The sequence below is a fragment of the Brachionichthys hirsutus genome, chromosome 19, assembly GCF_040956055.1.
Source record: "Brachionichthys hirsutus isolate HB-005 chromosome 19, CSIRO-AGI_Bhir_v1, whole genome shotgun sequence".
NCBI classification, from domain to species: Eukaryota; Metazoa; Chordata; class Actinopteri; order Lophiiformes; family Brachionichthyidae; genus Brachionichthys; species Brachionichthys hirsutus.
In genome coordinates, this window is record NC_090915.1 from 2,806,387 (window position 1) to 2,829,186 (window position 22,800).

Genomic DNA, 22,800 nt, shown 5'->3' on the forward strand with positions numbered 1-22,800 from the left:
GTCGCCATCTTTGTTCTGGTTTTCGCAGAACGAAGGACGAGGAAGGGAAGACAGACAGCTTTTCCTCCCATTTCACAAAATAGCATTAGTAATATAGCCAATTCCCAGAAGGTGCGAATGGAAACGGAACGACACGGTGCAGAGAACAATAAAGGTGCGTTTAAGGTCACCGTGAAATGAGAAAGGCAGAAATCAAATCAAATCAGCGCTTACTGAAAATGGAGCCTCAAATGACATCATAATATACTATATTATATTATAATATACTATATTATATTATATTATATGACATCCTCCGCCAAGGAGGACGTGTTTCTGTCGCCGTTTGATTCGTAGCAGGCTTATGGAAAAACTACAGCTGGGAGGTCGGCAGAAACCATAGCTCAAAGAGCCTGTGAAGGCGAAACCAGTGGTCAAAATATCCCACGTTTCCACCCAAACCTCACTTGACTTTCTTTTGCCGTGTCGAGTTTGACAGTTGGCTTTCAGCGGGTGAGACCAGGGAGGCCCGAGTTATTGATCGACCATGGATCCGGACCTCTCCAGCCTGCAGGCTATTTAGGGAGCCCAACTGTTCAGGCTCCACCACCCCCCCCCCCCCACCGGTCCCTAATTGGTCCCCTCAGAAACCCGGCGCTCGCAAACTTCACAATCACATTGGAAGATTATCTTGAAGAGCAAGGAGAATCCCGGGGTGTGAACCACTCGGCATCGATTAGCTCACGCTATCACTTCACCCTCCACCCCCCCCCCCCCCCATCCAATTTCTTTTCACCCACAGATTAGAATCCGTGGCGTTGGTCTTTGAGTAAACCATACAAGGCGAGATAAAGAGGAAGACTCCTGGGCTGCAACAAATGGGAGACGACTCGGAACTGCCGACTGGGTAATTGGGTTTTCTCCCCTCGTTTGATCAGGCCTTGTTTTGGATTACCAGGAAATGAGAAGGAAAGCTAAACGATAGCAGAGCGGAGGATCGTGCGTTGGAGAAGGAGACTCATTAAGATACAGAAAAGAGAGCGAGGAGGCGGGTTAAAAAACAAAACAAACATGGTTTTTGACAGAGTCGTCAAATACGATGTAAACAAAAATTGTCAACACGGGATGCCGCGGCGCAACGACCCCCCCAAAGTTTCACATTCTAATTCAAAGCATGCTCATTTCAAGTTGACATTTCAATTTCGCTCCTGCAAGCTGAACGGGGATCTAGTCTGCGCTCTTGTGGGAGACCCTGACAGGTTGACAATCGCCGGATACAGTAGACATCCGAGCCCGGCCTTTCATCCACGCCGTTCCACAGCCGGTTCTGGTCCTTCTTCTGACAACGGCCCGGAATAAATGAGCAGCGTCACGACTGGATCTACACTTCTCATTCGCATGTCAGAGAAGAGACCAGATCACCAAGTTCAAACGCTCCATAATTACATCCAGATCACGGAGGCGGGGGCCTTGGACAACTAAAGACATGAACTCAATCCAGAATCAAATCTGAACCAGACCATCTTCCAAATCTGATGATGCTGGATTATATAACCATATTGGCCCAGGTTTATCAATCTCTTTGCCACTTGTGAAAACAACAATGATGAAAACTCCAAGCAGTCGGGTCTGGCCGGAATCGTCCATTAGATTCTGGTGGCGATCCAGATTATCATCGAGGGGACGGAACAAACGAGGGATTATTGCACATAACTTCACGCGTAATGATGGAAAGATTGGACAAGCTCAACGTGTGGACCGGATCCAAGGAGCGGTCCAGATCAACAAACCCTAAATAATGATGCAGACTCGACCGAGCCCACGCCCCCCGCTGGCCACGGTGAAAACTACAACGTTGTCTCCCGACTTCGAGAACCTTCCAAAAAGTCAAACCAGATCATTGACCATCCTGCTCAGATTAGACTTTTGATGAGTTGAATCAGTCGGCAAAAGAAATGCGTTTAATTCCCCTCTGAGTTCCAAACGAGCAATCCTTCGTTTTTAAGTCTGGAAGCGGGCACGCCGGCGAGATTACACCATGTCATGGTGGGGGGGGTTGACTAAGTTACTCCCCACAGTGATGACTGCAATGGAGAAGCATATCACGCCGTGTGACAGCGTGGCAGTTTAATGCGTTTTTAATCGTTTTTTTCGGATGGCGGTGTTGCTCTATAGCTCCCAGCCATGCAAGCGTTCCCCGACTCAGACCGTGGCTTTAGATATTCACGAGGGCAATAACAAAATAGCAGCGCTTTAATAATAGATATACCTACAGAGGAGCTTTAACTTAAGAGATGCCGCATCGTCTTCGCCGTCGACCCAGCTGAGATGAATAGTGACCATCCCGCATGGCTCGGAGCATCTCCTCCAAACACAGGTGCGAGTTTGCTCTTTATGCTCAGCAAAAACAACACAACCTGACTCAAACCGCCAAAATAAATGTTCTCGCCGGGCGCGAACTGCAGATTCAGGACCCCCCCCCCCAGCGAGTTGGCAATTTATTCTGGGCATGCCGGTAATGAACCACATGCTCTTTACGCCATGCGAGTATAAATACGTTCCGACACGGTCAATCGAACCGTTATTAAACGCCGAGGTGACTCATGAGCGGGCTTCCCGCTTCATTAACCTCCGTGTTGTTTAAGTTAGTGGATTAATTAAAAAAAACACGACCAGCAAATAACGGACAGGAAGAGTTGCTGACTCGCAAATATTTTGCTGCAGCTGCTTATCCCAACGTTTCATAATGCGTTTCCAAGTGAAGGGTGAAGCGACACCGAAGACGCTTCAAGGTCGAGTCACGACCTCTGCCGAGGAGGCGGTGCGTTTGCTGCCTGACCGTTAGCCACGTAACTCAGAACATTACAGACGGATCTTGATGAAATCCTCAGGAAATGGGGGGGGAACTATTTAAATAAGGAAGTTTCTCTTTGCAGACTGTCTTTTTAAATTGGGGAATTTGTTCTTGTATCTGCTTCTGAATCTTCACCCTCATCCCGCAGCACCGGATTTATTATTCCGTCAAGCACAGGAGGCCTTTCAGAGACCGATGGACCGCCGCCGTCCGTTTTACGATCTGAATGACAGAGCTTTGTTGTTTTTACAACATCCAGTCTCACACGACTGCAGCGCAGCATTATGAGGGCGCCGCACTCCGAGAGGGACTCCTAAAACCTCGTGCTGCTCCTCCGACACTCACAAAACCACCAAATGGCCATCGAGAGCAGACGGGGTGAATGAAATGCAGCCCGGCGTGGCCCTTCTCATCTGCTCCGGGCGGTGGCCAATCCTGGAAGGCGGAAGGCAGAACCTCATCTAACTTCTCTAACAGGGGGGGGGGGGGGGGTCCGTGCATCATGGCCCGCGTCGACGTCTCAACGCTAACGCCCACGGCGAAATGTTTCCTTTCTGATTTCCTTTCATATTTTTCTTGCACGGGAAGCAAAAACCGACGCGAACACTCTCGCATCTGCATGTCAAAAAAAAAAAAAAAAAAAAACGAACAACCCACGGCGCTCGTAAACAAACGGCGAGCCCCCACTTGAATCCAGAAGTCATTAAAAATGTATTTGCCTTTGATTACTCTTGAAATTAATTCATCGGGGAGCGCAGTGACAGGTGCTTGCTGCTCGTGACAAACGGCGGTGGCAGTCGCTGATAACAGGAAACGCTTCAGTATTCCGCACTCCAACCCTCCTATCCGTCTCTCTCTCAGCCTTCCGACGTTCCCTCGATCCCGCGTCCTGCCTCTCCTCTCCGAGCTCAGGCCTAGTCCCTCCGACTGACCCTCGATCCTTTTCCCTCCTCTCCCTTCCTTCCGGTCAGGCGAGTCGAGAAATGAGGCTGTAAACAAAAACCTTTGTCATGGCAACAGCTCATTACACCGAAAGGACTTTCATGGGCGAGGCGGTGAATCCGTGGGGTGTTAATGGAATAAACATGCTTCTGAGGCAGTGAAGGTTGGAACCAGGAGATATGTAGGGGGGGGGGGGGGGGGTTGGCATTGAATGGCGTGAATCCTGCCTTTGTGGGCGGCGTCCTTGATTCAGGCAGCCAGGTGTCCAGCGGCGCATTGTGGATGCGGCGCCGTTATCTCCAAGGCTTCCCTTTCAGCGCTATTGGAAAACGCACGACAGCAAACGCAGCCTCAAGGCTGCCGAGACAAGGTCGAGAGACGGAGGCGGGAGAAACGGCAACACCCGACACCCGATCACTCCCTCAGCATCCGAGCATCCGAGCCTCGACGCTCAGCCCAGCCGCAACCGTCCCAAACTCACGCAGCACGTTTAGATGCTGCAGAACGTTTGTTCACGGCGCTCGGCAACCAGAGCCAACGACAGCGACCGCCATCGAGTCCGATCAGGGCGTGTTTTGAAACCGACGTGATCAAATCCCCGTCAGTTTACCGTCGTCCTCCACAGGCTGCTGGAGACGCACGGCTTGTCGAGCGCAGCACATTTGGCAGGATTGTTTCAACACGAGGCAGAGGTCGACTGAACGCTACAGATCAGCAGCCGCCACGCGGACGAGAGGCTTTATAATCCATAATCCAGGCTCGGATTAAGAGCAGAACAATCGAGTGAATTTAATGCCATCTGGTTTCTTTTTTTTTAGCATCTTTTGCAAAGATGCATTTAGTCACTAGTATCGGACGCTCAGCACGATGACCTATTATGGTCTGTCTATGAGCAAGACAGAGGCCGGCACAAACCTGACCGGACATCCCATAAGAAACGAGAAGGAATTCCACAACAAAGGAACGCCGCTTGCATGAAGCAGGGAAGACGGCCACTAATCTGTGCACAAGCACAAAAGGAGCGGCTCGAAAACTTTAGCAACAGACTTCTAATGAAAGCGCTGCCCCCCCCCCCCCCCCCCAGCGGACCCAACAAAGGGATTCCAGTCCAATCAATCTGGCCTCTCTTGGGAATATCATGTACGAAAGCGTATCTATTGACCAGATTCCCAAGTCTCAATATCCACCAGATGAAAGGACAATAGCCGGTCGTTTCCCGCTGCTGCGACTCACTCCTTATCGCCGTTTGTGTGTTTACATCGATGCAAACTTCCCTTTCTAGCGGATAACACTCTCAATCATCCCCCATATTTTGGAACGCAGCAGCCGATTTATCCGTGGGCAATATTCCGCTGCCTTTGTTTTGGGCTGCTGCGGCGCTTTTGTTCCCGCCGAACGTCGGGAGCATTGGATGGAGAAACGGGCTCCGCTTGAATAATGCAGCAGTGAAACTGGGCAATGCGACCACGGTGCCATCTTCAGTGGGATCGAGACGGCCGCGGACGGCGAGCTCAGCGGTGCGTTTGAATTCATCTCGTGTGAAACGTCAGTTAAATCAAAGCCGGCGCTTGAGAAAGAGTCTGGCAGTCACTTTTTTGAGATAAATAAAACATGGCGGAGAAGACGGCGTTGCCCTTTATGCACTCTGTTTCTTTCTCGATTATTAAAGTATATATGCTCCTGGGTTAGCGGTTAGCGGTTGTTGTGCTATTGGACTGTGATGGCGTCACCCTGGAAGATTAAACCAGCATTTAAAGCATCACCAGTGAAGCACAGGAGGCCGCTGCATGCGATTGGCCTCCTGGCATCCTCCTGCTGGATGTCATGTCAGGGGGTGCATCGATTGATTCCACCCTGACATAGACCAGCGGGGGGGGGGGCTCGCTGATCTTCTAAAACCCATCAGTCAATCCAATTAGTTGGTGCCACCCACCAGCATTGCGCGTTTGGGAATAATCCCGTCATTCTTCTGCACGCCGTCGAAAAATTCCATGCAAAGATTAACAAAGTTAATCCGTCAATCTGTGTTTTCTAACTTCGCTGTGGCCCGAAGCAAAATGTACCGGTTCTAAATTCTTTAAAAAAAATCAGCGAGCGATCGACCCAGAAAACGGGAACGGTTGTTTTCAGCAAACACGAATCATGCAAGGCGAAATTGTGTTCATTTTTGGGGGGGGGGGGGTCCAATTTCAGCTCAGCATTAATACACTGGAGGTTTGGTACCTTGGTGAGTTGTCATGGCAACGGGATGCAGGGCCGACTGGAATGTGACCGTCAACTGAAAAGTTGATTGAACTTTCAAGTCATACTTTTAAGCAAAGGCAGCAAATATTGCAGAATTTAAATCTCGCCGACGCTGCAAAATGAGGTAAACGTCGTGATTTACAGATTTAAAAGGATTAACCGATCACAACAGTGAGTCACTAAATGAATGGGCTGCAGGTTTAATCCGCTAGATCTGCCGGGCGTTTTTCCTCTGAAGGAGAAGCTCTTGTTTTTTTGCATGAATGATCTATAAATAAATTAATTTAGAGCGCCGAGGAACACACGGAGAGAAGTCACAGCTCTTCACGCCGATGACTCAACAACACCGCCGGTTCGCCGAGCACACTGCGAACCTCCGATACGATCGCGTCACAACATTTCATCACCCTCATCTCCTGCCTGAATCCAGCTGTAGGCAACAATTCCAAGTTCGTCCTCGCCGCTCTCTCGGCGCGCTGAACTTTAAATTGCGCATTCGCTGATGAGATGCAGCAAGTCAGCCTCGCAAAAACAGAAATGCATTTGGATTGTTCAATTAAATTACCGTGTGCAGAGATCTGTAAGTGGACGTGGCAAGAGACGGAGTTTTTAATTTCAACCGTGGAGGTTTTACATAAGTCTGTTTCGCCTCTCTCATTTCTGAATAATGTATTTTTTTTAAGTTAATATTTATTTTAAGGTCAGAAAGGCAGGATTTAAACACCCTGCATGAAATGTCACCCTCAGCATCCTCTAATATTTATGCAATGCAGTTTTTAAGTGAAAGCCAATTTTGAAAACCTAAAACTTGGTGGGTTAACTAAATTGATTAGCAGTTAAGATGATGATGTCGGCTAAACGATGTCAGCAGGTCAGGATGGATGAAGAGGAAGGTTTCATGACGACCCATTCACTCGTCAAATGGAAAAACTGTAGGGAAAATTGAACTGAATGCATCTGCATGAATATCAAACCAAAACTAATGACATGTAAATGTTCAAATGATTCCAAGAGGCTCTGAATATTAAACCGGCCTGCTTCCGAGGACGGACCCAACACCAGGCCGTTGCCATAGAAATGCAAACAGAGCAAAAGTTTAAATACAGAAGAACAAAAAGTGAGATCATCATCTGAACAATCTGTCAAAGGGAAAATAATAAAACACACAGAAGAGAAGTTTTTCTTAAAAAGGAGCTTCAGGAATATTATGAGAACCAAGAAAATAACAAAAGGCACCAGTCCTGGAAAGAAAGAAATGAAACGACGCATGGCTGCCAGAGGGATGGAAGCAATCTCTGCAGCTTCACTATTTGTTTCTACGTCACAGCTGGCAGTGCATTCTATCCGCAACTTGTTTGCGCACTGGAACAACTGGCCTTCTGTTCCCGTCACGTGGGAAAACACGCCAGAGAAATCTCAATTAAAAGCATCCGGTATTAATTCGATGTTTCCCTCCAGCGATCACAGGAATCTAATCAACCTCGGGAGCGAAATGGGTTTTCATGTGTAGCCGGAACAAGGCAGCGGGCCTGAACGAAGAGGCTCTCCGGGATTTAAACTTCACAATTAGCTTAATTATGACGCGTAAAATGAGTTAAAACACCTCCAATGACCAATATTAAAGCATCAGTGGATCAACGCGCAGCCAACGCGCAGCCAGCGCGCAGCGCGCAGCCAACACCAACTCGCTGCATTTTGAACGGCTCACTTTTTACGCGTGGGAACTGTCCACGTAGAACCACTTTCCAGAAGCCGAAGCGGCAAAGAGGTCTGCGAGGCTTTCTACCGTGTCGTCTCCCGTGGACCGCGTGCCGTTTTGCGCCACGGGACCGGCTTACCTCTCGCTAACGTGGCCGGGGCTCGCGACGCGAGGAGCACGAGGATGCCCAAAGTGGAGTAGCATCCTCCGGGAAGGTGTCCCATCACTGCTCTGCTCCTCTCCCTCCCCAGCGGGTCGGGGGGCGGCGGCCGCGGGTCCCGAACATTTGTCGTCTTCCGAACCCGTTCCCGGTCCGTCCGGTTAGTTTCCGCCGGCGCAGCGGAGGGGAGAGACGGGAGCGAGGATCTCTCTGCGATCTGCAGCCTCCTGCCCGAGAGTGGAATGAATTGATAGAGCGCGCGCGGGCGCGGGCGCGGGCGCGCGAGAAAGAGAGAGCGAGAGCGAGAGCGCTCTCGTGGACCTGTTGGAAAATTGCAGAAGTGCGTGCGCTCGTGATCGTCATTGCTTGCACGTGCGTCTGATCAGATGAAAGACAACGATGTGTTTCAATTTTCTCTCTGCTCCCACCTTCCTCCTCCTCCTCCTCCTCCTCCTTCTTTTTTCATCCTATTTTCCAGACAACAAAGTGGGCATTGAACTCGACACCACTGCCTTCCAGCAGATGCCAGAGGGGGTGTCCAGATTCTAAATGAATCCGAAATCCACGAGGCTTCGGGCTCTGATCGGAGTCCAATAACTAAACTCGTTCCATTTGTCTGAGTTTCGTCGTTGTTGGACTGAGCGGCCTCCTGAAATCCTGTAAAGGGCGGGGGCCGGGGCCCCCCAGCTGTAAAGAGAGACCATCAATTTGCTTCTGCTTTTCTGCTTTAAAGGTCACGGGAGTTGCTGGAACCGATCGCAGTCTACATCGGGCGAGAGGCAAGGCACACCCCAACTGCGTCGCCAGCACCTCGCAGGCCCACAAACACCCACTCACTATTTAGTGCCATTAAATTCATGTTTTTGGAGGTGGGAGGAACCCGGAGACGGGGACGGGGGGAGAACTTTAAACAGATGGGATTCAAACCCAGTACCGTCTTGCTGTGCGACGACAGCGCTAACCAATGCGCCGTTGGGTCATTTAGAGTTGAAAATTCAAACTGCTGGTTTCCCCGGTACGGACTCGAACCCATAACTGCAGAAGCAACAGATATCCGATGCAGATTGTGCTTCACCAGCTGCAGCTTAACCTCCTCTTGCACGATTACCCCACTGACCAGATATTCCGTGCTTCATTTCCTGGCGTCGCCGCCGCCGGTCAACCGGTCAGCCGGTCAGCCACCGTGGTTAATCGGGAGGAGCCGTAAACCCTGCATTAAATATTTGGGACAGCCCCAGACAGCCGCCTGGCAGACCGTGATCAACAACAAAGACGCCGCCGTACTACGTCTTATGTTGAACGATAATAATGTTTGTTCTGTCATTTGGAAGCATCACCTTTACAAGCAGGCAGTGTGAGTAAACCAAACCGAACCGGACGTCGAATTCGTATCGGCTTGAACTCAACGTTGTCTCTCACGCCAACGGCGAGGGGAGCGTCTGTGGATGGAACAAGAGAAGGGCCGTTTCCTTTTCTATTTCCACGCGTCAAATCTGTTCCCGAAAACTCAAAAAGATGTTCGCAAGACAAGTGAAATCCTCGTATTGAATAAATAAAGGCATTAAATCCCCGTAGAGGCACAAAGAAAAAGATGTTTCCAGCGTATGAAGACGGATTAGTTTCAGTCACAATGGCTCCAGACAGTCAGAATTTACTTTTATTTCTAAAGCCGGGCTTCTAAATGTGTTCTAAAATGTAAAACAGTGTCTCTGCACTAACCTATGAATGAGATCGGAGATGCGGAGATCGATTCTGGTTCTGGCTTTTGAGGAATTGTTGCGAAAAAGTGGAATATTTTCTTGCTTGTTCATTTTTATTGAGTGTTTGTGCAGACAAAGCACCCCCCCCCCCCCCCCCCCGGAACACATTTTATTCCCTCCTTTGACAGAAATGAGCAAGTGAGTCTGGTTTTGCGCCCTCTAATAAATAATATGGCCATGCAAATAGCTAAATCTGTTCTGCAGGAGATGCTTCCAGAAGACATAAGCGGCATTCCTGGCGGCAGAGATAGTGCCGCTTCGGAATCTGATGGACGGATACCCGGAGTGAGAGGCTCCGATGAAAATGTGCAAAACAAGCACTTTGCTGCCTTCACTGTGCACATAAAGCATTTTTTAAAGTACAAGGCAAAGAAAAAGTTTATCGCCAGCAGGCTGCTGCAGCATCAGCTCTCAGCAGCAATGAGTGACAGGTCATAACCCACCTTATTGTCTTTGGTGTGTCCCGGGGAACGGCTCAACTTCCCCTTGCTGTGGAGTGCGAGCGAGCGTGCGATTCTCTGCAGGGCCTCGGCCGACGGAACGGCAAAATGACACTCACCGACTCCGCCGGGCAGATCGGCCTTTTCAGCCTCGTTGTGAAAATGATGTTGCTTCGTTTGCACGTTTGCATCGGAATCGCAGCAATGTCAGGGTGGACGGCTTTCCGGTCTGTCTAAGCCACACGACAAAATTCAAAATGGTAAAATCTACCAACCGTCTGAGTTCAGATTGAAAGTTGCTCTTAATGTGATGTGAAAATACAGCATTTTTGTTTTCCCACAGCCCTGAAAGGAAAAAAAATCAGATTTGTACCAAGATTTATGAAAAAAATAGTCCGTTTGGAAATGGAAACTGAGTGTTTTGTTGAATACGATCGTAATCGCTTTTCAAGTGATCATTGTTCCTTTATATCCAGTTAAATAGAATAGTTTTAACTACTCATGTATCTGTTGAGCATTGAATACATTTTTATTTCTATAGCGCCACGATGGAGGCAAGGAAAAACTTCCCTTTAACAGGCAGAAACCTTGAACAGAACCGAAGACTCATAGTGAGCGGCCATCTGTCTGGACCGGTTGGGTTGAGAAATAGAGAGAGCGAGACGAGCGGTAGAAAGACTGCTCTGACTGAACTGCAGGGGAGCTTCTGTTGAGAGAGCTAATCGATTCGGGATTAGATAAGGGTTCTGATGCGCACCAAGGCTCACTCTCGGGCGGCCGTGCGTATTTGGCTTGTAAGCTCATTTGGGCGTGAACAAGCTGCGGTAATTTTCTGATCGGAGGCGAGGGAGGCCCACCCCCCAGAGGAGAGGAGCAGTGGGAAAGGGAGGCAAACATAAACAGTAGATATGCTGGGGAGTGGGTCAATAAAAGGAGGTCTGCTCACCTCCCCCCCCCCCACCGGAGCGTAACGTTAGGCACAGGAAGGAAACATGGAGTCTTAGATTGTGTCCTTGTGTAGGAGGTCTGCAGCCACTCCATACCATAAATACGAATGACATCATAATGCATGTCCCAAATATTCTGACCAAGTAGATAACAGGTAAAAAAAAATATTTATAGTGCCGCACAAATATTTGTTTACTGGTCTAAATAACATCCTAATCTATTTTCACCTTTATGTTGAGGAAACGTCGAGAAAAGTCCCAATCGTACGGGCTAGCCGACGCCGCTGTGCCCTCGTGAGCACGAAGCCGTTAATGCTGAAGACCTGATAGAAACGTCGAACCAACAACGTCCTCGCTTCTTTCTCTTCGTGGCGCGCCGCCAGCCTTCGGGCAAAAAACAACAACAGCAGAACAAAATGACAGCAGGAAGATTATGCAGGAGCGCCGTGTGGGAGGCATTTCTCCGACGCATCTCTGCTTTATTCTTCTGTGGGATAAAAGCTCGGCGTGTGACACCCAGAGAGATCTGCCCGTTGCAACATTTGCAAAAAAAACAAATGGCCGTCGTGCATCCTCGCCACAGCCGTTAATGCAAGCAGACGTGCAAGTTGAGGCCATTTATCGGCTTGTTGCTCCGAGTGAAAGGGCCGCCGGTACACGGAGCTAATCGGGCCCCTGGGACTCGCTCTCGAGGCAGCAGCTTCTCTTCCTGATTCCTGGGGATTCTCTGAAAAGCAGGACAAAGAGGGATGAAGTCAATCCGAAGGTCTCCCCCTCCCCCCGCTGCTTATCCTCTACCTTCGGCTCGACTCGAACTTCATGAATTCAGTTGCTGCCGTTCATGAGAACGGGACTCAGCCCCGACAGCTTCAGCTCCAGGTCCCGCCTGTGATCCCATTAGATTTATAGAAGATATCATTTTCAATGGACGAAAAGCTGGAGGACAGTTTCCTGATCATCATTCCAGAGAGTCCGACCTGCGGGACCTGGTCTCAGGGACACGGAGGCAGGCTGCCTGAAGGTCCTCCTCTACATGCTAAAACGCCACGTCTTTGCTAATAGACGACACTTTTGTGTTGCTTTTCATCACCGTAATTCAAATAAATGTCATGCACAGCACGTGCATGTGTGTGTTTGTGTGTCGTTGGTGTCTGATTACTCTCTGATCAGGTTAATGAGCCAGAATATCTCTAGATGGAATCAATTACTCACACAAGTCAGTCTGCACAGCGACACCACTTCCTGCATTGTATGGTAATCAAACGGAATAAATTGCCCCCCCCCCCCCAAAAAAAAAGGTTCAGCAGTAATCTTGCCCTCGAGCTTCTGACATTTCATGCAAAGGTGAAGGCGAACTGTCTTCAGGGATCGGCGCCATAGAGCCTGAGGGGTTAGAGCAACTGCCAATCAGCGTCCCCGGAAAGCAACTCAGGTTCTGATCCGGATTCTCACAGGAAGCAGAAGATAAAACGAAGGAGCACATTGACGGTGTCATTCATCAAACCTGTTCTATTTTATGTCTATTTATCTGGGATGTAAAACACCTCGAAGACGTGTTCATATTGTGCAAGAGCTTGTTTTGCAGCCGTCCCTCGCTACAGCACGGCTCACTTTCAGGGATCCTGGAACGTCCTGGAACGTCCTGGAACGTCCTGGAACGTAACGCCCGCTGTATTTCCTTCTGTAACAGAGACGTGTTGCCTCCCTTCATTTACACAAAGAACAGCAAAGAAAAAGGGAGATGAGTCTAATAAATATTTAGGAGTGTGTATTCCCGTCAGACGCGTTTGGCTGCTTCTGAGTTCGTTAGAAAAGTCAAATCTTTGTGAAACGAATAAAAAAAAAATACAACATTGAACTTGGCTCACCGCCAGCCACGCCAGCGGCATGCACGTCTTAAAACGGCATGAAGACATCTCTGTACAAACTTCACGCATCGCATCCTCCAAGACCAATTATCCGTTTCTCCCTTTCAACTCTCAAATTTCCTCTCATTTCGAAACAAACCACGGCTGTGTTGAAATGTAATATCTGTCATAAATATATATATATACATATAAAATGTCTAAATAAAAGGTATTTGGTGGGTTCTTTCAAACACTCGTTTCTTCCTATGTAATCATGGAGATATTTCTTGTCCTCTTCGCTTTGAGCGATTTGACTTGTGTTTGACGGTTACGATGGAGGAAAGCACTTATTCTTCATATAAAGGATGAAAGATTCACGATTGTGTACTGCGACACATCCATAACAGATACAAGAAAAAAATACCATTGATGTGTAATAATTACTCCTCAGTAAAAGAAAAAACAAGCGAGGCAGGTTCTCTGCGAGATATTAAATCAGCTCGGGGGATTCGTACCTCCAAGTTGACCTTGGAGGTACGAGGGGGGTGCGACAGGTAACAGCCGCCCGGTGTACGAGCTGCAACCAGCCCAAGGATCCAACATTAGTCACTCGTTTTCTGCAGCTGCAGACAAACTTCAACTCATCCAAAGTACAAGCCTCCGGCGTATTTAACATTATGAATAACACACACGTGTATTTACTCTGCAGGTACTGCTATTACGCGACTGGATAAATAATTTATTAGAAGCCGGCAAGAAAGAGAAAAGTGGTGCCTTCACAGACGGCAGGACACGTTCCCGCTCCTCCCCAAGAAGAAATAGGCTGTCATAGAAATTACTGATGAGAGGCTTGGGAGCATCTTTTGCAGGCGAGGGGTTCATCTTGCTGCTTTTTTGTCCCACCTGGAGACACGATGCACAAAGAACACCAGGTTCTATCATCTGGGGGTCCTCAGGTAATGGATCATCGGACCCCCCCCCCCCAAATCAACGACGAAGCATGACAGAATTACCCTACTATGATAAGGAGCCGCACAGGGTTCTTCTGTTGTATGAAAAGAACAACAAAGAGATGGAAAATGAACGCCGTGCTGCTTTTTAAACCGAGGAGCTTCTATTTTATTTTTTATTTTATTTTTTAGCTAATGTAATCAGCGGCACATTTTTGCTTTTTTGAACTGCGCGGTTCCAGCCGAGCAACCTGCATGTTTAATTCATGGAGTCTTGTGGATCGTCCCACAAGTCTTTCTTTGGCGCGCCGCTGCTTCTACAAAGACAATGATTGCACGTTTCCTCAGCCGACCGGAACCGCGCAGAAACAAAAGGCCGTCTTATCACATGAAGGCGTCATCAAACCCCCAAATTAGCAAATGAATGGCGCAGGTGACAAACGGTTTCTGATTCCCCCTCATGAAGAAGCCTGGATTGGGGGGTGGGGTGGAAGGGATCCACATTCCAGAGCAAATAAAACCAATTATCTCTTCATTCTTCTAAACTTCTTCATGTACGATTTTGGTAATCAGTCGTCACCACAAGACCTTAAAAATAAAAACAGTCTCCTGACGTAAACACGGGGAAAGTTATCCGGGTAGATCGACGTCAAATCCCTTTCTTATTCGGAAATAATCAAGGATAGGCAATAACCTTGAGAGAGCCCAACCCCACAATCAACCCAGGTGATGGATGAACTCGACGGCGGAGGGAGCGAGCGCTATAAATGCCTTCCCCGCCTGCTGAAGGTATTTTCTGGAGTATTCCACTCAGCTATTCAGTCAGTCAGGAAGGAGAGCAAGGCTTAAATCAATCCATTACATCCATCCTTCGTCTCAGTATCTCTGTGGGAGACACACGCTGATGGATCTGCTCACATCGACGGGCATTCCACCTTAAGGTGGGGGGGTCGCTCCTCCGTCTGCGTAATACTCAACGGGAAAAGAGGAAGAGTCTATTTGGGTTTAAATGTTTTGCTGTCATTCATCCAGACGGGAAAAGCTGCGATTTGAACGCGTTTAAAAATGGATCTGAAATAAAGGCAGACAGCAGCGAACCCGCCGACCTCCGCTTTCATCTGTTCGCCTAGGAGTCGGTGGTCAAATGTACGATCGGTGACACGAATCTACAAACTCGAAGTGAGCAGCTTGTTGGGATCATTTAAGGAATGTTGTTGAAAAGGTTTTTGACTTTTCTTTGAAGTATACAGAACCCCGCCGTTAACGGAAGCCTGGCGTTGGAAAACAATTAAAACCGAAAAGTTTTAATTGTTTTCCAAGAGTGCAAACAGCCAAACTTATTTAAAAGTGTGTTTTGGCACAGAGGAGAGAGGAAACTAAATGAAATGTAAATGAACGTTACAAAATAGGACGAGGTCGGAGGGACGAGGCCGGAGGGACGAGGCCGGAGGGACGAGGCCGGAGGGACGAGGCCGGATGGACGAGGCCGGAGGGACGAGGCCGGAGGGACGAGGCCGGAGGGACGAGGCCGGAGGGACGAGGCCGGAGGGACGAGGCCGGAGGGCGAGGCCGGAGGGCGAGGCCGGAGGGACCCCCTGGGGAACCACCGCCGCTACGATCTGCGTTAAGGTTAGATGCTAATCAGTAATTAAAGCAACCAGCCATAAATCCTCACCTTTAAAGCCGTCTTTATGGGATCTAAAGGTCAAACGGAGGCTACGACTTCCTCCATTAGTTTTTTACCGCCGCCCCCCCCCCTTCCCCCCCCCCTACCTATGTTCGCTTCTTGACGAGCGATCAACCTTCGCTGAGCTCACCGCTGTGCAGAGCAGAAGGCTATCAGAGAAGCAGTTCGATCCAGCAGCCGTGACCAAACAGCTGTTACCAGCAGGTGACGGGAGCGCCGCCGCACTGAAAGCCAAGGCTTTGACAGAAGGATAAGGATCAGTCGTCAGCGAGACCACCGCCTCTCGCCTCTGCATATCCAACCCTCATCAGTCTTTGTTGGGCAGCAGCCGTGACGGAGAAATTGACTTGGTTCTAACCCCTCAGCTGTGACGTGACACCGGAACGCCGTCCCGCCGGCACAAGAGGAGCACCGAGGCCCAGATTTGACTGGGAAATGGTTCATTTAAAATAAACAAATAAATGAACCCATTAATGTTTGTATTATTCTATTATCAATATGTAACTAGAAAAGGACTCGGAGAGCGCAGACCTCCGCCAAGCGCCACAGCACCCCCCTATATTAGGATTTAAATAATGGACCTACATTTATTTTACATTTTTAGATTCCTTTACAATGAAAACAAACACCGGCAAAAACATAAGCTCCTTGGCGAAGATGATAAAACAGTTCGACTGTGACAGCGCTACATAATGCATGAAAAGCTTAGAGCATCTGCTGTTTGCTGCAAAAGATTGGCCCTGAACAGTCCTGCTTTTCTTTTCCTCCTTCGTCTTTGGCGTGCCGAGCCGGCGGAGCCAGGCCGGCGAGCATTATTCATTCAGGCATCCTATGACTAATGGAGCTGTTTTGAAGAATGCAACATGCCGACGCGATGCTGCATTCCATTCTTTGGCATTCAGATCATAACAGAAAGTTACCTCAAGGCGCTTTGCAGGTGCAGCTGGGAAAGACCTGCAGGGAAAGCGGCAGAAGTTAATCTCAAAGATGCCAATTGTGCATTCAAACGCCTGTTTCCTGTTACGTGGAGGGGGGGGGGGGGGGGTTCTGTAACTGTGCACTACAATGGGATTGTTTATGGAGTCAAAAAAAATCATTACAGCTGATAAATAATCCAAAAGACTGCTGTCCTCAATAGATACCCAATCAAGAGTTGAGATGGATCCGTCACAATGCATGCACGCAGCAGGGGAACTGACCCGCATACACATTTCTTTCTACAGTCTGAAGCCTCCACTTCATCGCCGAGCCGTCAGCGGAGCATGGCAGGGAGATCTCGGTGGAAGTGGAGGTGCTGTCGCTCCCGCCGGCTTCATTTCCACATCAAACATGTCACTGTAATAATCCACCTGGTGGGTTACACTGGTTTTATTTGATTCCGGAACCTTCCACTCCTATCCGCCCTGCAATCACCACATCTCCCTCACCGACCCCCCCGCGCCTGCAGCTCATTTCATCATCCCAGCAGCACATGCAGCATCCCGTTTCCCCATGTTGCTTTGTTGTAGTGCCACCTGGACCTTCACCTGGCTCCTTATCATGGATGTCATGGATCTCTGAGGGAATGAACCCAACTCTGAGTGACACGCTGACCTCATTAACCCTTTACGTGGCCTAAATCACACCTTAATGCAAACATCAGAATAGTTGGCAGTTGTTGGCGAAGCGCCACGGAAGAGGGCGCTGGCTGAAGAGCCGGTTCACATAGCAGCCCCCCCCCCCCGTGGAGAGAAGTGGAGATGAGTCGATTGATTCTTACTGTTGTGCAATGAGTGTACAGGCAGGTCAAAGGAGTCGCCGAGTCGCTTTTTCTCATGCGGGGTTTGTTAGCAGAGCCGGTTCCTCTCATCTCATCATCAGCGGTGCTTTCTTCCCCGCTGCTCCGACCTTCCGGTTTGCCTGTCCTTGTTCCACAGCGCTGCATTAACCAATCCAGATTGCCACCTCTCCTGAATTGGTGTAATTATATCCAGGGGCTTTTACACCGTCATGAATTTCAAAGAGTGGAGGAGTGCGTGTACTCGTAGGCCAAAAAAAAAAAAAAAAAAAAAACCTCCACCAGCACGGACCTGCCATCAAAAACGTTTGATCGTCATTCGTTGATATTCAGGCGATGCACACGGCGAGTCCTGGAATTGAATCTCATAATCCTTTAATATTCTGATGTTCGTCAGCGCGCATATTAATAATAGCATTAAAACCAGGGGAACCGGTTCGCCTCTAATGGACTGTACAACACATCGTCACCGGCTTTCTCCTCTCAGGTGCTTCAGCTGGCGTCAGACGCCATCATTAATTCATCAAGTGTATAGACGACATGGCAATCAGTCAGCGTGAAAGACGGCGAGATGAATACACTTTTTATGCTGATGACTGCCCGCTGAATATTACATACATTAATGAAAGTGTTCATTAAGAGCTTCAAGATAATAAATGACTGCAGCATAAGGGGGTGCATTTATTATTTCTCTCACACGCCAGGGAGGGAGGGATGTATTATATATAATCATATCTACCCCCATATGTCTATGTTATCCCTATCTACCCCGTAGATTTCTATCTATCATCCATCCATCTATCCTGTGTTTACTGCATCTCAACCGGAGCACAGGCATTCCTGTCATCTTACGCATCCACGGGAAAGTTCCCTCCTCCTTGCTTTGATTTGTTGGGAGGAAGCATGAGGGAGACTTCCTGCGGCGCCGATGCTTAGCGATGCCTGACACTAATTACATTTTTGCTGACGTTTTAATGCTGTTTTACACAAACGTCTGGCGGTAACCAAGTGGGCAGAAGAAGTACATGGTTTTCATTAGATCGATCGCCGATGCAGAAAGCACTTGAGCGTTGTTGGTTAGGGAAGTGTTGCCATGCCAGCAAAGGCCATTCACCGTTTCCGTGTCAATGCAACGTGGCGGGTGAGACTCGTTGAAATTCATCAAATCAGCGCGAGACTAAGCAAACACCAGGCTGTATTGATTTTCCACTGCGATACACATGAAGGCTTTTACGGAAGCGCTTCCCCTGCAGGACGCCCGTGTGCACGCAGGGCGCGAACGGCGGCTGACATGAGGCTGATCTTTGCAGTATGCATGGAGAACCACCATATGTCAAGCGTGTGGCGATGAGAAGCTGCTCCCCGAGAGGTCTCGGAGTCTTTGATGTGAGCTGTAATTAACCTACCGCCAGTCTTTGATCAGAGACTCCCATAAAGGCCTCATATGCTCGTCGTTATTTAATCTCCATGTGGAAGCGATCGACAGCATGCGTCGGAGACGCTCCCTCCTATTAGCCGGGTTGTTGCTGATTTCACTCATTACCATAAACTGATGCATTTTATTACAATAAATAACATTCATGTTCTTCCATGGACATCTGATATTTACAGATAAATCAGAGGTCAGGGGGGCTTGTTAGCTGGAATATGGAAAGGATTCTATAAAACATCTAGCAAGAAGATAATTAATCAAAAACATTCTCTAATAAATCCAAATCTATGAAACATTGCAGAAGGGCGGGGCTCAGGTTAGGCAAGATAAAGATGATGCTAAAGTCACCTGCCTGTGCTGGGTGCCATTTTTCTTTATGACTTAATACTACAGATGTGTAGGTGTACGATTAAAATGCTAGCTTTGTTGTGTATTTGGAAAAACTATGAACATGTGTACATATATCCAAATCAATACCCGGTATCTATAACGAGTTGTTTGCAGGGTCACATGTGACACATAGAGGCCGTGTTTAAAATAACATTTATTCAAATGTAGTATGCATGCCAGGCCAGTAGGTGACACCTTGCTTTTTTTTTTTGGCTTTAGAAGTTTCCGCTTTAGAATGTTTGACTCCAACACAATTACCGTTTGCTATCGACAGCAACAAGAGAACAATCTGCACGTCGTTCATGAGCAGCAAGGAAGGCGCAAACTGAATCATTCCGCTTTTGCCTTTTCAGCACTCAGAATGAACTATAATCTGCAGCCGTTCGGATCAGACGGACTTTCTTTATCGCACAGAGCAGCAGAACAGTGTGCTTGCGTGCGTCTCTGGGGATGTTTGTGTTTACCAGTCCTTTCATTGATCAACCCTTGAACAGCCAAACCCTGGCGACCGTGTTTATTAATAGACAGTCGTCTCAACTAGCAGCCAATGAATGGCCAGTCCCTCAATGCATGATGGAAATTGCCAAATGCTGTAAGCGAATACGAGCTGGCACGATGTTTGTGGGAAACCGTCCCTGTGAGAGATTAACGTTGTATAATATAGATTATATCAGTAATGCTGAATCGCAGATTGTCATCTTGTATTTGTAATTCGATGTAATGCATAGTGAAGGTAATTTATGTATAGTTTACGCTCTGGGTAGCCGCACCCACGAGTGTGATTTGTGCATCTTGTTTTGATGCGTAACGCGACGCACAACGTCGATGTTCGTCATCAATAAAAGAAATGGCACCATCTGCTCCCTCGCCGTGCCGGTGATCCGCGCAGGAGATCCGCCGGCGCCGTGGTGATAGACAGCTATTCAATAGTCGACCTCAGAATAACAGCGTGAAGGCCGACGCCCTGAGGTGTCAGGCACGTCCCGCCGCCTGACCCTCGTGAGATCAATGGTGTCGCCAGCGAAGGCTGGTCTGCGAGCTTCAACCCGGCATCGATTAATCACGGCTGAAGCTAATTGATTAGCCGTTAGTCGCTAAAGGGGCTGCCTGCGCTGGGGCGCTTGTTTAGAGGACGGATTTGTGTGACTTTTATTTGGAGAATTCCAGATTAAAACTCTGAGCGAGCTCCTGAGCTTCAAGTCCCGCTTCGCAGGTGTGTGCAGTCATTTCTACAGTCACGGGTCTGTCGCTTTAATTCTGAAATCGATGCGAATCCTTACTGAGCTCTTTTGAAAAATGTCACTCTTTGTTATTTCAGTGTTTACAAATGTGCTTCGGTGTGTGAAGGGCACAAACACACCTTTTAAGAGCACTTCTCCAATGTCGCACATGAGGATCACTTTAGTTTTACCATTCCTGCTGTGGCGCTGGAGGGGGGGGGGATTTATGGAGTCTGGGGGGGAATCCACCTTGAATTATTTTTCACCAAGGGCAAAAAGGCCACATAATGAAGGAGGCCTCTCTAACCGGCTGGTGAGGGGGGGGGGACTTTCCGGCCACGTAGTCACCTTTGTCACCTCAAAGGAGGCTAAATGTCTCTCCCAGATGTCTGGATTCACTCCAAAAGTCTTTTTCACCAAAGTTCCACCGAAATACACCAAAGTAGTTTAAGTTTAATAGACGGAGAAGAAAGATAAGCTCCTTCTCTGCCGTCATGGCCAACTGTCGTTTCATGAAAAATTCACCAATTAGTTCTTTTTAAATCCTGCCAACAAACAACCAGAGCGAGCCGATGGCTTAACCTCCGTGGGCGAGGTAAACAAGAAGCAAGAACTCGCCGAGCAACATCGCCTACGGTACAAACACAGAGCTTCCGTTCTGCACCTTCGCATCAGAGTGCTGCAGGAGTCCTTTCAATTTAAAATGAGAAATCTTTCCTCGGAGGGCGAGGCAACTATTACGGGGAATCTCCATATGTAGCATTCCCTGGATCGTCTATATGTCAGACTGGGTGGAGGAGTCGACCACGTTTTGTCCTCCCTCCAGTCTTTATTTGAGGCTAATGGCACATTGAGGTTGAGGACCATTAGTCTGCTCCCTGGACTAAAGCTGCACCTATTACAGTGCGGCGGCATCGCTTTCTTCAACGGGCACAACCCCACTTCATCACTGCTTACCCAAGACCTTTCCCAGAAGGTCACGCTTTTCTAATGACTCGTGACTTGAGTCATGAGGAGGAGAGGCAACGGGAATGGAGGAAAATAGCGTTTAGAAGGAGAAAGAGAAGACAGAGTAAGAATGAAAATCAAGGAAGGGGAAAAAATGAAGAAGGCAAAGCCGAGGTTAGCGGCGGCGGCGGAGGATATACTGCAGGGGCGATAATGGCGGGCCAACTTTGGCTGTTTAGAAGTCAGGAGAAGGTCACGGATTCAATCAGAAGAGGCATCCATTCAAACATCATCCGAAACCGAAGCTTCACTCGGAGTTACACGCTTTACATCCCAATTTCCCGTTTCCACGACCGCTGATTTGACTTTGGCGATCGATGGAGGAGCAATTATTTCGGCGCGGGATAAGAAGGATGACTTGCATTACTTTGGGGAAATGAACCTCTGAAATTGAAAGCAACATCCTGCCAGCATTATTGGCGCAGTAGCATTTACTTTATACGAATATTCCATCACCGAGGCGCGGCGCGGTGACAGGAAGCCAGAGTGGCGTGAATGTAGGTCACAGATCCATAAATACAGGCTGCATTTCCGCGCTGCGAGTTTGTTCAGTGTCACTTTGATTAAATCCTGCAGCCGCCAGGCAGAACACACAAATATTCATTTTTTGTAAAAAATTGACTTAAAACATTTGGTTTTCCATGTAAAGGCAAGACTTACGTTCTACACACACACACACACACACACACACACACACAACTGGGTGATTATTTGTGGCGTATTTGTCAGTCCGTTTCTGGCACCCGCTGCAGAAATGTGTGTTTCTGCTCTTTGAAATTCCCTGACCAGTGGCCAGTTTTTCCTTTTGCGGCGGGTCTCCGGGTTGCAGCTGCAGGCCTCAGTTTGACGGCTAATTAAATGATTTCACAGCATCCGCTCCCACAATAAAAGCAGCATGGCTTGTTTTAATTGTCCCCAAGTGAGCATATCAGCCAACTCGTGATTGTGATTATTTTTGTGAAACATCGGCGACCCGAGATGGGGTCCATGCGAGCCCAGCTTGGACTGAAGGCTGTTTATGGCTAATTTATGGTCACGGGAAAATGAAATGGGACTCAGGCTGGCCAACCAATGAAAAATCATAGACCGTCAGGCCATCTGTACAGAGACCTGTCGCCATCACGGCATCCTGTATCAAGCTGTCGCACTTGACGAACAAACCCATCTTAACTTTTGTTCCAAAATGTGTTGCTGCTCTTGCCGTTTCTCCAAATGAATTAGTCCAATTTTAGCTCTTGACTATTGTGATTAATGTGTTGAAGCAACGGACCCAAAAATAAAAAAAAAATCCCGGCTGAAAGTTTAACTGCTCGATTTTCTATCTTTATAGAAAGCACTCAAGGGTAAAATAACACAGCTGGAGCTTAATGCTGAGCCCTGAGGGACACCATGTGCTAACACAAGTAGCACACATCAAACTGAAGCTGGTCAAACAGCATTTAAGGCGGAGCAGGTAAAGCGGGA

The 22,800-nt window shown here is 48.3% G+C and overlaps 1 protein-coding gene across 1 annotated transcript in view; it reads right to left on the minus strand.

Moving 5' to 3' along the window:
* Positions 1 to 22,800, minus strand: part of unc5da (unc-5 netrin receptor Da) — a 126,092-nt gene that overhangs the window by 82,661 nt on the left and 20,631 nt on the right. The window contains exon 2 of the mRNA XM_068753137.1: positions 7,858 to 8,105. Coding sequence (XP_068609238.1) covers positions 7,858 to 8,105 — 248 coding nt within the window. The remainder of the gene's footprint in view (positions 1 to 7,857; positions 8,106 to 22,800) is intronic.